At 40.2% G+C, this 15,761-nt stretch overlaps 1 protein-coding gene across 1 annotated transcript in view; it reads right to left on the bottom strand.

Annotated features, from left to right (window-relative positions):
- Positions 1 to 8,150: 8,150 nt before the first annotated feature.
- gfod1 (glucose-fructose oxidoreductase domain containing 1) overlaps positions 8,151 to 15,761 on the bottom strand; it is a 47,205-nt gene continuing 39,594 nt past the window's right edge. Inside the window, exon 3 of the mRNA XM_023262605.3 lies at positions 8,151 to 15,560. Within this exon, the coding sequence (XP_023118373.1) occupies positions 14,820 to 15,560 (741 nt within the window). The 3' untranslated portion in view covers positions 8,151 to 14,819. The remainder of the gene's footprint in view (positions 15,561 to 15,761) is intronic.

Below are 15,761 nucleotides of genomic sequence, written 5' to 3'. Positions count from 1 at the left end.
CACTGGAACTGCCCATCAGTCAGTTAGGACTGAAGAAGCCTCTTAGATGAGAGCTGAAACGTCTTCAAGAATCTACAAGAAAAATCCAGTTGATTTCTACTGAAGCGCTTATGATTACCATCACCTGGATGACTGAGAATCAACACAGATACTTAGAGCCCATTGTTTTTGTAAGAAGATAGATAGATAGATAGATAGATAGATAGATAGATAGATAGATAGATAGATAGATAGATAGATAGATAGATAGATTGATAGATAGATAGATAGATAGATAGATAGATAGATAGATAGATAGATAGATAGATAGATAGATAGATAGATAGATAGATAGATAGATAGATAGATAGATAGATAGATAGATAGATAGAACTTTCTTAATCTCAGTGGAAATTCAAGTGTTTGGCAGCTTACATGCAACAACATAAATAACAAAAAGGTAGATTAGTAATATTAACATTAAAGGTTTGTATATACTCAAAAAGAAAGAGATACACTGACCAGGCATAACATTATGACCACCTGCCTAATATTGTGTTGGTCTCCTTTATGCTGCTAAAACTACTCTGACCCAGTGGTTCATGGATACAGGACCTATGGGGATGGTGGCAGTGAATTCTGTGGGTCCGGTGAGTTGAGTTGCAGGGGGGACCTACCTTGATCAGGCTGATCCTGACACATCCCACAGATCCTCAGTAAGATCTGGATCTGAGGAGTGTGGTACCTGGATGAACATCTTAACTCTGTCATGTTCCCTGGGCCATTCCTGAGCAGTTTTTGTAGTGCATTGTCCTGCTGAGGGTGGCAACTGGCATCATGGACTGCTGTTGCCATGGAGGAGTTGGGGGTTGTGGGGTTGCTTGACCTGCAATGTTTAGATGGGTGGTAGATGTTGAACATCCACATGAATATCAGTACTCAAGGTTTCCCAGCAGAACATTGCATTATAACAAGATGATTCATGTTATTCACTTCACCAGTCAGTGGCAATAATGTTGGGGCTGATCGGTATATGTGGTATTGTTGATGACAAATCTAAAGACTTTCTTCTTTAATGTAGGAAACACCCACTGTAAATATTCAACTATAATGTTTTGTAGTTTGCACTAATCTGTTACAGTGTTTGTCACTTTGTCTTTGTTTCTGTCCATCAGTGTCTCTGCTCCAGATGAATCCCTTGTCTCCTGTCGGTTGTCCTGCTGCAGGTTTCTAACCTGACAAGCTCCTGATGTTGTGGAAGAAAGACTGGACCAACCGAAGGTGGTGTCGTCCTCCTGACTGTCTGACCATCTGTGTAAAGAAAGTTGGGATATAAAACATTGTTAACTGCACTGTTGGATCCATTGATTTGGTTTTCATGTTTTGTGGGCAGTTTCACAGTGAAGCAAAGGTCAGAAAAAGTCAATCTTAATTAAATTTAGTTGGCAAGATGGTTGTACTAAGCAAAACCTGCAGTTTCACGAACTGTGGCAGAGAATAAAATGAAATCTATTTAATAATTGTTATTGGTCTTTGTTTGTGCTTCAGGCTCAATTCTCTTTGTTGAGCAACAACACAGTAAAATCAAATTCTCCAAACGCTGTGAACACCAACACAGTTGATATCTTCCTTCAGGAAACTAAGATGAAAAAGAAAGTCAAGATGACGTCTAACTGTTGGGGAGAAAACAGATCAGCTTTGTCCGAAATATTGAACCAAAATGTCTGATGTTCTTGATGTGTATGTGCAGGATTTTATGGATTTCACTACTGCACATGATTGATTATGCACTCTGGAGAAACTGAAAAATGTCTCATCCACAACCCCATGTATAGTTGTAGTAATGCAAATTATTTGGATGAACTATGTTATATTGTTTTAATGCTTGGAGGCTTCAAGTTAATCAGTCCTTAGCTGTCCATTTAAACAGATACAGACTCTATTTAGTTTCAGTCTGTCACGAGAAGACTCTCAACCAGGTCATGATGTGCATCAATAACTTACATCGCCTTTGTTAAAAAAAACTCTAAATACTTACACCACCGTTCAAAAGTTTGGGGTCACTTAGAAATGTCCTTATTTTTAAAAAGCAAAGCATTGCTTTTCAATTAAGATAACAGTAAATTAATCAAAAATCCAGTGTAGACATTGTTAATGTGGTAAATGATTATTCTAGCTGGAAAGGGCTGATTTTTAATGGAATATCTCCATAGGGGTACAGAGGAACATTTCCAGCAACCATCACTCCTGTGTTCTAATGCTACATTGTGTTAGCTGATTGATGATTAGAAAACCGTTGTGTAGTTATGTTAGCACATGAATATAAATGTGAGTTTTCATGGAAAATATGAAATTGCCTGGGTGACATCAAACTTTTGAACAGCAGTGTATGTTACCATAATTGAATACAGTTTAATTAACAAATGTTCTTTTAACATGATTCTAATTTTATGTGCTGAACCTGACCATACTGGGCTCAACTAATTCTACTGATTAATGTCACTAATCACTATTACACTTATAATAGTCACATGTACCTGAGTAATGTACTTCACATACACCCTAAAAACAATGTTTGAGCTAAACAAAATAATAATACAACATTTTGCAACTATTTTTTCTATTGAAATTAAATTTAACCAACAAACTATGTTTAATTAGCGGATTTAGTTTTTCCTATTACAATCAAATGTATTTTCAGTTACTAGACTGAATCATCATCGTTCATTAGGTTTCCTCATTTTCACGTTAGTTTAAATCAATACAGAAATATGACGTAAAATCACAATTCTAGTTAATGCAATTATAAGCATTAGTTTGTCAACCCAACCCATCAAAATAATGTTTTTATCATATATGTAAGTTAGATTTGAGAGTGGAGGGCTGGACTGTAGTGTAGCATCCACTACAGCCAGCAGAGGTCAGCAGAAGCCTTCGAAAAATATTACTATAGTAAAACAACATTTGTATTGATGATCATGATACAATTTGTGACCTTTCAACATGAGATATTACATACATTCAGTTAGCTTTATTGAGACTGTGTCTGTCCCCCGACCACCAAAATTCAATAAATTAAACAATTCAAAAATAAACAAAAGACATAGTAACCATAAAAATATAATAAAAATTAATACCACTATTACAACTGAGCGAAGAAACAGGACAATTAAATGTGGTCTGTTAAATATTAGATCTCTCTCGTCTAAATCTCTGTTAGTAAATGATTTGATAACTGATAACCAGATTGATTTGTTCTGTTTGACTGAAACCTGGTTGCAGCAGGAAGAATATGTTAGTCTAAATGAATCAACTCCTACTAGTCATACTAACTGTCATGTTCCTCCAATCACAGGCCGAGGAGGAGGAGTGGCAGCAATTTACCTCTCTAGCTTAAAAATGAACCAGAGACCTAAACCTAGTTACAGTTCATTTGAAAATCTCAGTCTCTCTAATCCAGATTTAAAAGCTCAGAAAACAGTTTTATTTGTTGTATATCATCCTCCTGCTCCTTACTCTGAGTTTTTATCTCAATTCTCAGACTTTTTATCTGATTTAGTGCTCAGCTCAGATTAAGTCATTATTGTGGGTGACTTCAACATTCATGATGACGTGGACAGTGACAGCCTTACGACTGCTTTTAATTCAATATTAGACTCAATTGGGTTTTCTCAACATGTAAATAAACCAACTCATAGTTTTAATCACACCCTTGACCTCGTTCTGACTTATGGCATAGAAATCGAACAGTTAACAGTATTTCCCTGGAACCCTCTTCTTTCTGACCATTTTATGATAGCATTTCAATTTACAACAATAGATTGTATAGGAGTTGAGAATAAATATCATTACAGTAGATGTCTGTCTCACAATTCGGTGACTAAATTTAAGGAAATAATACCCTCTCTATTTAGTCCAGCACCACTTACTGATATAATGGAAGGGAAATATTACAATTTTACCCCCACAGAAGTGGATTATATTGTTAATAATGCTGCAGCCTCACTGCGTACAACACTTGATAGTGTTGCACCTGTAAAAAAGAAAGTTATATCTCAGAGAGGACCTGCTCCTTGGTATAATTCCCAGCTGCGAACTTTAAAGCAGGCGTCCCGAAAGCTGGAAAGGAAGTGGTATTCCACTAATTTAGAAGAAGTTTATGTAGCTTGGAAAAATAGTCTAGTGATTTATAAAAAAGCTCTTCATAATGCCAGGACAACATATTATTCATCTTTAATAGAGGAAAACAAGAACAACCCCAGGTTTCTCTTCAGCACTGTAGCCAGGCTGACAAAGAGTCAGAGCTCTGTTGAACCTTGTATTCCTTTAGCTTTGAGCAGTAACAACTTCATGAGCTTCTTTACAAATAAAATTATTACGATTAGAGAAAAAATTAATCTGGCCCTTTCTACAAATGTCACAGATGTATCATCGAGTACAGATACTTTAGAATTGGCTGTAAGACCAGATGGATATTTAGAATTCTTCACTCCTATACATCTCTCTGAACTAATTTCAATAGTCTCTACATCCAAACCATCGACATGTCTTTTAGATCCTATCCCAACTAGACTGTTCAAGGAGGCTTTACCTTTAGTTAATTCCTCAATGTTAGATCTGATTAATCTCTCTCTAGTAACAGGTTATGTACCACAGGCTTTTAAGGTTGCTGTAATCAAACCTTTACTTAAAAAGCCCACTCTAGATCCAGATGTTTAAGCCAACTATAGACCAATTTCCAACTTCCCATTTCTCTCCAAAATTCTGGGAAGAACAGTTGCAAATCAATTATGTGAACATTTACAAAGGAATAGCTTGTTTGAAGTTTACTGTGAGGAACCTCGGTGTTATCTTTGACCAGGACATGTCCTTTAACTCGCACATAAAACAAATCTGTAGGACTTCCTTTTTCCACCTGAGAAATATTGTGAAAATCAGGAACATCCTGTCTCAGAGTGATGCAGAAAAACTAGTCCATGCATTTGTTACTTCTAGGCTTGACTACTGTAATTCCTTATTATCAGGTTGTCCCAATAGCTCTCTGAAACATCTACAGCTGATCCAAAACGCTGCAGCCAGAGTACTGACGGGAGTTAGCAAGAGAGATCATATTTCTCCTATGCTGGTTTCTCTTCATTGGCTTCCTGTTAAATCTAGGATAGAATTCAAAATCCTTCTTCTGACATATAAAGCTCTTAACAACCAATCTCCATCATATCTTAAAGACCGGTTAGTACCATATTATCCTAGCAGAACTCTTCGCTCTCAGGCTGCAGGCTTACTTGTTGTTCCTAGAATCTCTAAAAGTAGAATGGGAGGCAGAGCCTTCAGTTATCAGGCACCTCTCCTGTGGAACCAGCTCCCAGTTTGGGTTCGGGAGGCGGACACCCTCTCTATTTTTAAGACCAGGCTTAAAACCTTCCTTTTCGACAAAGCTTATAGTTAGGGCTGACTGGGTGACCCTGACGGGGTGAGCTGGTGTTTTCATTTGCACAACTGACTTCCCCTCTTGACGTCCCTTTAGTTTGCCCCTAGTTATGCTGCTATAGGCCTAGGCTGCTGGGGAACCTCTCTGGATGCACTGAGCCCTTCTCTAACTACCTATGTATTTACTATATATACCATTATTGCATTACATTCACTCTGTTTCTTTCTGTGTCCTTTCTCCGAGTGTCCCTGGTCCCAGAGCTGGATGCTGGATGCTTCAGATGTGTGGTTGTGTTTTATGGTCCTTGTGTCCCACCCCCCCACCTCTCTATCTCTACCCCTCTATCTGTATCCCTCTATCTCTACCTCTACCCCTCTATCTCTACCTCTCTACTTCTTCTGTCCCTCTCAACCCGCCCGGCCAGCAGGCAGATGGGTCCCCCCACATTAGAGCCGGGTTCTGCTCGAGGTTTTTTTCCCTGTTAAAAGGGTGTTTTCCTTGCCACTGTCGCCTTTTGGCTTGCTCTGGGGGTCAGGCATATGGGTTCTGTAAAGCGTCTCGAGACAATTTGACTGTAACTGGCGCTATATAAATAAAATTGAATTGAATTGAATTGAATTGAAGAGTTTCAGTCAGGCTTCAGAGTGCATCATAGCACAGAAACAGCTCTGGTGAAAGTTACTAATGACCTTCTCATAGCGTCAGATAATGGACTGGTCTCTATACTTATTTTATTGGACCTTAGTGCGGCATTCGATAGAATCGACCACAAACTTTTATTACAGCGACTAGAACATTCTATTGGCATTAAAGGGACAACACTGGACTGGTTTAAATCCTACTTATCAGACAGGTTCCAGTTTGTGCATGTCAACAATGACTCTTCTGAGCATACTAGGGTTAATCATGGAGTTCCTCAGGGTTCTGTCTTAGGACCAATACTGTTCACATTACACATGCTTCCCTTAGGCAATATTATTAGGAAGCACTGTATTAATTTTCATTGTTACACTGACGACACTCAATTGTATTTATCTATGAAGCCAGATGAAACTAATCAGCTAGCCAGACTGCAAGATTGTCTTAAGGACATGAAGACCTGGATGACCTATAATTTCCTACTACTAAATTCAGACAAGACTGAAGTCATTGTATTTGGCCCCAAACATCTTAGAAAATTGTTTTCAAAGCATATAGTTACTCTGGATGGCATTACATTGGCCTCCAGTACTACTGTGAGGAACCTCGGCGTTATCTTTGACCAGGACATGTCCTTTAACTCACACATAAAACAAATCTGTAGGACTTCCTTTTTCCACCTGAGAAATATTGTGAAAAATCAGGAAGATCCTGTCTCAGAGTGATGCAGAAAAACTAGTCCATGCATTTGTTACTTCTAGGCTTGACTACTGTAATTCCTTATTATCAGGTTGTCCCAAAAGTTCTCTCAGACATCTACAGCTGATCCAAAACGCTGCAGCCAGAGTACTGACGGGAGTTAGCAAGAGAGATCATATTTCTCCTATGCTGGTTTCTCTTCATTGGCTTCTTCATTGGCTGTTAAATCTAGAATAGAATTCAAAATCCTTCTTCTGACATATGAAGTTCTTAACAACCAATCTCCATCATATCTTAAAGACTGGTTAGTACCATATTATCCTAGCAGAACTCTTCGCTCTCAGACTGCAGGCTTACTTGTTGTTCCTAGAATCTCTAAAAGTAGAATGGGAAGCAGAGCCTTCAGTTATCAGGCGCCTCTCCTGTGGAACCAGCTCCCAGTTTGGGTTCGGGAGGCGGACACCCTCTCTATTTTTAAGACCAGGCTTAAAACCTTCCTTTTTGACAAAGCTTATAGTTAGGACTGACTGGGGGACCCTGATGGGGTGAGCTGGTGTTTTCATTTGCACAACTGACTTCCCCTCTTGACGTCCCTTTAGTTTGCCCCTAGTTATGCTGCTATAGGCCTAGACTGCTGGGGAACCTCTCTTGATGCACTGAGCCCTTCTCTAACTACCTATGTATTTACTATATATACCATTATTGCATTACATTCACTCTGTTTCTTTCTGTGTCCTTTCTCCGAGTGTCCCTGGTCCCAGAGCTGGATGCTTCAGATCTGTGGTTGTTCTCCCACCAACTGGCCTAATCTCCATCTGTGGGATGCTGCTGCTGACCTTCCTCCAGTCCACTGCTTCCAGCTGCCAATTTCCATCAATCTACTCTGCATTGCCCTTACTATACTTGATTTGCTCATCTACATATTTCTGAATTTACCACCAGCTATATATGTAGTATATTTAATGTCAGAGCCGCACACCATAGCAGTAAACTATAATTAGTTTCCATGTTAGTTGTACTTTGCATGTATCATCTGTCTTATCATGCATGTATCAAACTGTGTGTCTTATGGTCCTTGTTACCCCCACCCCCCCCACCTCTCTACCTGTAACCCTCTACCTCCATCCCTCTATCTCTACCTCTCTACTTCTTCTGTCCCTCTCAACCCGCCCGGCCAGCAGGCAGATGGGTCCCCCCACATTAGAGCCGGGTTCTGCTCGAGGTTTTTTTCCCTGTTAAAAGGGTGTTTTCCTTGCCACTGTCGCCTTTTGGCTTGCTCTGGGGGTCAGGCATATGGGTTCTGTAAAGCGTCTCGAGACGATTTGACTGTAATTGGCGCTATATAAATAAAATTGAATTGAACTGAATTGAATTGAATACATTTTTTTAAAAAAAAGAAGAGTCATTGAGGATGTACATATTTTTTTATTCCATAGAAACTGCAGCATTTGACAAGTGCTGAAGCCGTAAACCATGTTGCAAATGCACACAAAATTATACTTCTTCCTTTTCCCCCCAAATCTCACACACACACACACACACACACACACACACACACACACACACACACACACGCACACAAAATCGTGCAGGGAGATGAGACAATAAGAGACAGAAACAGCAGTCACACAGTCAATCAATCAACCAAAAGAAAGAAAAAGAAAAAACAAACAGGGAGGGAGGGAGGTCATTTAATGGAAGTGCACCATCACATTCTACAGCAGGCGAGAACTCAGAGGGACTTTCATTTCCGTGACACTGACTGACCTCCTAAAAATGGCATATTATCCTTAACGGATAGAAAATATAAATTATTCCTACAGTAAGTACATTCTCTAGAGTAAGACCCATAAATATGTGTTTGAGAGGTCAAATTACAGTATGTACAGAGGTCCATGCGTCCACAATATACACACATGACAATAAATATTGGATATACTCACAACACAGCATCAGAATGGATATTTGTCCATGTGGAGGGTAAGCAAGCAGGACATGGCAGAGTTAGCATTCATCAATCAGCTGAGGAAAGGCATTTACAACCTGCAGGTGACTCCTAATGGTTTTTATGGAAGAGGGTTGTCTTGGTTACTTGTAAAGCATGTGAAGGCAAGAGAGGAGGAAATCCTCTGAGGGAAGGTCTGCAAAAGCACCAGTGAGCTTGTCCTCCAGGCTTTAACCTGACTCACGATAGAGAGGAGGAAAAAAAAAGCAACGCTCAAGAGTCACCGTGTGAGAAATGTGAAAGGACAGATCAATGAAAAGCTGATCAGGAACCGTTACCTTCCGCAACACGGATTGTAAAAACCCCTGATGGGCGTTCGTCCTTTGACCAGTCAGTCACAGAAAAGAGGGGGATAAGACATACCGAGGAGTGAGTGATAATGAAAGTGAGAGAGGAGGGAAAAAAATCTAAGACAAGATTTAGTTTTGGCAATGTGGCATCTGGTTGCTAAGTAACGGTCTCTGAGGGCAGAAGAAGCACCTCTTTGAGGTTGCTCGTCTCCTAAATGAACAATTTCGTCCTCCTCCACCTCCTTTCCCCCTCAGTGAGTGAAGGCCTTTCCTGAACAGTTTGTGAATGCTGCCGAAACAAAGACAAGCAATTCATAGTCACACTGTCGGCTAACAAGGTAGTCAAAGTGCAAAGTTCGAACCAGAGCACCTCCTGTGTTGATTCTTCTACAGTGTCTCTTTCTGAAGCTCAGAGTCCCATCATCCTTGTCAGGCCACAAGCAGCAGGAAAAAAAAACACACAAACACAAAAAACAACAACAGAAAAAACTGTTCTTGGCAACAAAAATCCAGACCAGTGAGTCCTCAGAGAACACAATTTGATGTCTGCACATCAGCTGTAACAACCTTTACATCAGCATGAAAATTTAAATACTTAACAGATAAAAGCAAAAACAGTCAAGAGATCTTTCTAAAATGCATGAAATTTTCATACTGAACTGTATTGGCTCATTAAAATTCCACTCATTAAATATTCAGTGCTTCAGATCCCAGATATTGCCTCATGACTTTCAGACTGCAGCTCCATCCAGAGATCACTGGGAGTCTGATGAGCAGTACAGTGGAGACAGTACTACAGCCTCTGCATCAGCATCATCAGTGTCTTCATGACTTCACAGAAAAGACAGGAGTCAGAAAAAAAATGATGTGGTGTTTTGAAGAACATCTGCAGTGGCTGAAGTGAAAAGCTTTCTGGTTTCTAATGATACATTTAGCACAGAGCTGCAGCAGCTGCTGAGCTGTTTAACTGAGTCTCCATGGAGGAGGATGGATAGACGTCCACTAGCACAACTACACCAACTGAGAGCAAATCCAAATCTCTAACACTTTAAAGAACACATGAAGTTCTGGTTAAGAGTCACTGCAGGTTCTTCTGCATCTTCTCACCACTGGGACACTAAATATAGCTGATTTAATCTCAACATGAGACCCAGTCTACAGTAATTGAACACATGTGGGTCTATTGTGAGTGGATCTTTACTCACAGACAACAAACCCTGTGCACTACTGTGAAACTACACAGTCTGAGTCAAGCTGCTGGTTCACAACAGATTTTGAATCTGAAGACACAAGGGACCAAATACAGCAGGAACAAGAAACATATTAAAAATCGAGTTTAACTACTACTGAATTTCTGCAGCTTACTCTGCACAGAGAGCTTCTCAGTTTAGTCTGCAGATTATTAATGACTCCTAGTGGAGTGTGACAGTAGCACTGGTGCAGCAGTAGGGACTTATGTCATATGAGACCGTATTTCTTTTCCAAATGAAGTCACAAGGTAACACTTTATTTTACAGATCCATAAATTCCTAATCATTTCCAGTTGTCTGGGAGCTTTCCTGGAAAGAATCATGGTACTAATTACACAGAACGTGATAGGTGGGAACATTAATTAATTCCAAATTCGATGGCAGACTGAATGTGGAAAAATGCAAGCCAGATGTTATTGTTAAATGCTTTGATTGTTACTTCTTCTGTTTGTTTTATTGTTCTATCTTTGTCCCATTGAGATCTGTCCTGAACTGAGCTGAAGATCAGCATATCTGAGGGCTACATTTCCAGTTGAAATCTGAAAAAAATATATTTACATGAGTTGAAATGGGGCAGTTCTTTCAGGTAAATATATGTAAATTAATCATTACCACAGAATGGTTACATGAAAATATGTAAAATAACAGTGTCTGATTTAATGCATTAGGACTCAACAGATCTGTAAAAAAAGTCTTACCAATAACTGGTGCTGGTATCTATTAAAACTTAGAGCTATAAGTTACTTGATTCAATAATTTGAAAGCAAACCCATGTTTCTCTTTGACTGCAGTGGCAGTGAACACAAGTCAGCAGCTGCCGTTATTGTGCTGCAGATGTCATCTCTGGTCTCTCACCTTAGATTCCCTGTGAACATCTGTGTAGTTAACCACAGAGAAAGGGAAATCATTCACCTCTAAATTGAGTTCAATTGGGATAAACAGCCAAGGCTACACCCGCGCAGCTATAAATCAGATGGTAATAAAGTGAGTTTACAGGCCTGATGAGGGAGAGGAAACAACTCCTATTTCCTTTTCCACATCCAGGGCCTACATGACAGACCAAAGTCCAAGTTTGCTTTCCAAAATCCAGGCAAAACACAGAACTAAACATAAAAGGCAAATTCAACCCTGAAGAGACAAGTTCATATCCCCTCTACAGCTTTTACTGGTGTATATGTTAACATCTCTTATCTGACAAAGGGGGAAAGTCTATATGCAGATTTGATAAGGTGTTTAGTACACTAGAGTCAATAATTTAACTTGAGTTATGCTGTAGGGAGATAGCTTATCAGTGTTGGACTCAAAGGTTTTTTCAGGCAGATTACTGAGCAAGGGAGTTTTTTTTATTTGTTTTTTTGCTAAAATTTACAACCAAGTAAGTGTTAAAAACTGTGATCACAGCGGGAGCAATAATGCATCCTGACCTTAGCAAAGCACATTGTGTCATGACAAATCAAAACACCGAACGATACATCTATGATCTGTTGATTTTTCACATCAGAGTTTGCACTGCAGTTGACAGTGGAGTCATGTTGGATTCTGCCTGTGGTCTATGATGCATCTTCAGAGCAAACATAAAGCTTTTCACAAGAGTGTGTTTGAAACGAGACTATTTTGGTCAATATCTGATAAAAGGGGAACTAAGAAGCTCCAAAGGCCTCAGCCTGCTGTCAATCTACCAAATACACTGCAGGTCAGTCCACACAATGTCAACAGCAAAAACAGAGAATAAATACCTTAACACTCAACGAAACAAGTTCCAGTTCCTTGATTTTTACAAATAAAATACATACAGTACTTGTTTATTTCTTTAGACAAACGCATATTGTTGTTTTATAATATTTTCATATGTACATTTTCAGTAGTTGTTACATAGAGAGTATTTCAGCACAGCTTAAGAACTCGAAACTGCACAGGGGAACAGAGATGCATTAAAAAAAAATCAATCTTTTGGCTTGTAGGTCAGTGTTGCTTCTTCATATGTGCTGACTGATCCTAAACTTTAAGTTCAACTATACCTAAAGTCACTTTATGATGGTTTGCTGTAGCTTTCTCAGCACTGGACAGGAAGTAATACACAGCGACTACTTCAGTTTTCTGAGTCTGATGTGTATTTGTATCTTTAACAAGAATTACACATCGTAACTGGTGTAAAACTGATATGCTTATATCAGATCACTCCTGTTTTTTCTCACTCTTGCTCATGTTCTTCCTCATTGGCTCTGTTTACTGATACACTCCTCTAATTAAGTCATGGTACACTGCAGCTCTGAAGAGCAGCTGATGCTTGTGATTTACAACTTGAAAGATAATGGTGGTGCTATTCCATATTTTTCTTCTATGTGTGTCTGTCAATAGCTGCAGGCAGTCCAAATTAAAATAAAAGATAGAATTTTTAAAATACAAGCTTTAAATATGCAACTGTTTTGAAGGTTAGTGTAGGAGCAAAAAGTTGCCATTACACACCCAGAATTAAACACACAGCAAATGTAATTCCAGTACTCATTTCATTTTAGCTCTGCTTTGGTTTTCACCAACTGCCTCTTTAGCTGCAAAATGCTCCACATTATTCATCAGCCACTTGAGTCTATCTGCTGTGTGGTGCTGGGCAGAGATCTTGCAGCGGGTTTATCAAAGCTTTTTCACCAAAACCGCTGTCTGCTGCCACTGCTAGGAACAGGGTTCATAAGATCTGTGAAAGTGAAGCAAAACCAGAAGTGAAAAACATGAGCTGATAAATGTTAAAATGGTAAAGAATTGACTGGACCAGTAGAGTCAGGTATCTCCTCTTACATTACACCTATTAGACCCACTCTTTTTAAAATCATTCACCAGTGCAGCTTTAAGAATTTAAATCTTCACTAAGAATCAGGGTATTGTTTTACTTTATGTGTCCGTGAGAGTCCATGCTGTCAGCCCAAATCCAAGATCTGGTACAGACCTGTTCATATACGACTGTGTGCAGTCCACAATGTGTGTCCATGTGTCCACTACGCTACAAGGACAGCAGCATGCAGGCTCTGCAGCAGTATGTGTGTATGCGCAGAATAGGAAGACACAACATTCTCCGTACCATGTATGGAACCGAGTCCACTAACAAGACTCCAGTGGACTAATATGGTAGGTATAAGGACGGTATTTTACTTTCTACATGCTTTCTGCATGACCCAGTCTGCACAAAAGTACCGGCGGACAGACTGACTATGTTGGTTTAGGTTGTTACATAAAAAAAACATAGAATACCACCAGACCTTGAATAGAACTGAAAGAGATTTTGCAGTCCACTGTCCACCACACTGTGCTACACTATTAACTGGCTGCAAGTATTCAGTCTATCTGTAGGGCTGACATGTTAAACAGGCTTACATTAGCTTGCACCAGAGGTGACCCATTGCATCGTAATTTGAGGATAAAATCCTCACACTCTGTAAATTAACATTTATTTGCATCTCTACATGCAGGACTGTCCGCACTTAAGGCTCAGTACAGATATGTACTAACACGCCACATAGGATTCAGTGTGCCTCGTGGCAATGCTTCATGATGATAGAAAAACCATGAAATAAATAATAAGTATCAATGTATCACTACACTGGCTACTCATACAGGACTAACAGGCTGAGACACAGCCGACTGTAACTGCATAAAGGCATACCATAGTGTGTTCTAACCCTTCATTTCAGGCTTCAAGAGAAACAGCCTGTGTAATATTGCATACATAAAGCAGGAGGTAAAGCCCTCTATAGAACACCACCAGCCAAACTATTGATTTTTTATCTCTTGTTTCACACAGAGAGAAGCATAAAAAGTAGACACAGACTGACTATCAAGTGCACTGACTTTTTTTTTAAAACATTCACTTGGCAAAACTAGCAAGTACAGCAACAACAGAGCGGCACAATTTGAGAAGACTATCGTTCTTCCTTGGCTGTCCTTGTTCGGACCCACAGTGTAAGGTGTTGTCTTTCCAGACCCAGTCATATAGAAGAGAAGCAGATAGGAGACGCAGTAACTGTTTGTTTGATCAAGCAGCAGCGTAGGGGTGAAAAACATTTCAAATCACAGGCATCTGTTTGTAAAATGGGAACTTAGAAGCAAATCCCTGCGTAGATGCCTGCTACTGATCAACCAGCCAACCAGAAGTAGTCTGACTCCCTGATATACCTCCACTGTAGGTCGTTCTGTTGCATGAATCAGTTTGATTTGCAAGTGCATCACCTAGAAGGGCTCAGGTCCCATGTCAAAATGAAAAAAGAAACAAGTTCAGAAAGCTTCCTCATTATAAATAAAGGTTTCACCAATAATCACATTTCTTTTCCTCTACTGCTTAGGCTGGGAAACCACAGCTCTCTGTATCAAAGTGGTGTAAACTGTCTGTAACAGTAACCATACAGATTTAAAAGTATTAAAATAAACGGGAGATTAATTTAACTGAATTCAGTAGCTCTATTAAAAAAAGTTTTTTATCAATACTGAGGTACCACCTCAAGTTTCCATGATGACACAGGCGTTCAGCACATCGTTGGATGTTAACAGTAGAGCGACATCCTACTCCGTCGCATGGCCTCGCTGATTAAATAGGCCGGGCTGACCTCTGGTTCTTCCGTCATCACTACAATGTTCTGCCACTCTCCACACTGGTTGGACTTCTTGATTGTGTCCACCACGCAAAGAGCATAAAGACAATCCTCGAAAGTTGCGGCCATCGTCAGGGGCCTCCCGTCCCACGTCCGCCTGTCATCCTGGTCTTGGAAGGCCTGCCGCACGGCCTGGATCATGCGGATCGTCCCGGTGAGATAAGGGGATGGAATGTCACTAAAGGCCTTTTCTGGCAAGGAGGCCTTCTCAAGAGGTGTTGTGTCTTTGAGTAGGAGTTCAGGACCACCACCACTTCCTCCACCACCACTATTCTTCTGTCCATATAGGTCCGTCCCCGTGACCGTCAACCTCCCGACAGTCCCCACGACTATCACCTCCTGCCGAAACTCTCCAGGGACGTTGAAGTTCAGTGTGACAGTGCAGCAGGCACCTCCCTCCAGCACCATCTGAAAAGTGCAGAAGTCGTCACTGGTGATCTGACGGATGCCCCGGATGTGGTCTGTCTGTTTAACGAAGGTCTTGAGGAAGCCGTGGACTTTTGCTGCACGCTGTCCAGTCAGAAACGTAAGCAGGTCAATGATGTAGCTGCCCACCGAATGCAGGCCACCACCTCCCATCAGATCATCACAGCTCCAGTTGTATTTCTTTCCCAGGAGACTACCGCTGTGGACCTTTAGGACAAAGAGAAAGTGTCTCGATTAGATCTGACTTGATTATGACTAGAACACTGTTGGGACAGCTGGGGTAATTTCTACGGGCAAATCTTGTCTCAGAAAGTACCCACGCTGCTAGTCATCCTGATTCCTTGTCAGGTCTGTGGGCCCTGGTCTAACTCAATCCAACTTTGAGAGAACGTATTTAAGTAGTAAATT

The sequence above is a fragment of the Amphiprion ocellaris genome, chromosome 22 (genome assembly GCF_022539595.1).
Source record: "Amphiprion ocellaris isolate individual 3 ecotype Okinawa chromosome 22, ASM2253959v1, whole genome shotgun sequence".
Taxonomy (NCBI): domain Eukaryota; kingdom Metazoa; phylum Chordata; class Actinopteri; family Pomacentridae; genus Amphiprion; species Amphiprion ocellaris.
This window is presented reverse-complemented; position numbering and strand designations above follow the sequence as displayed.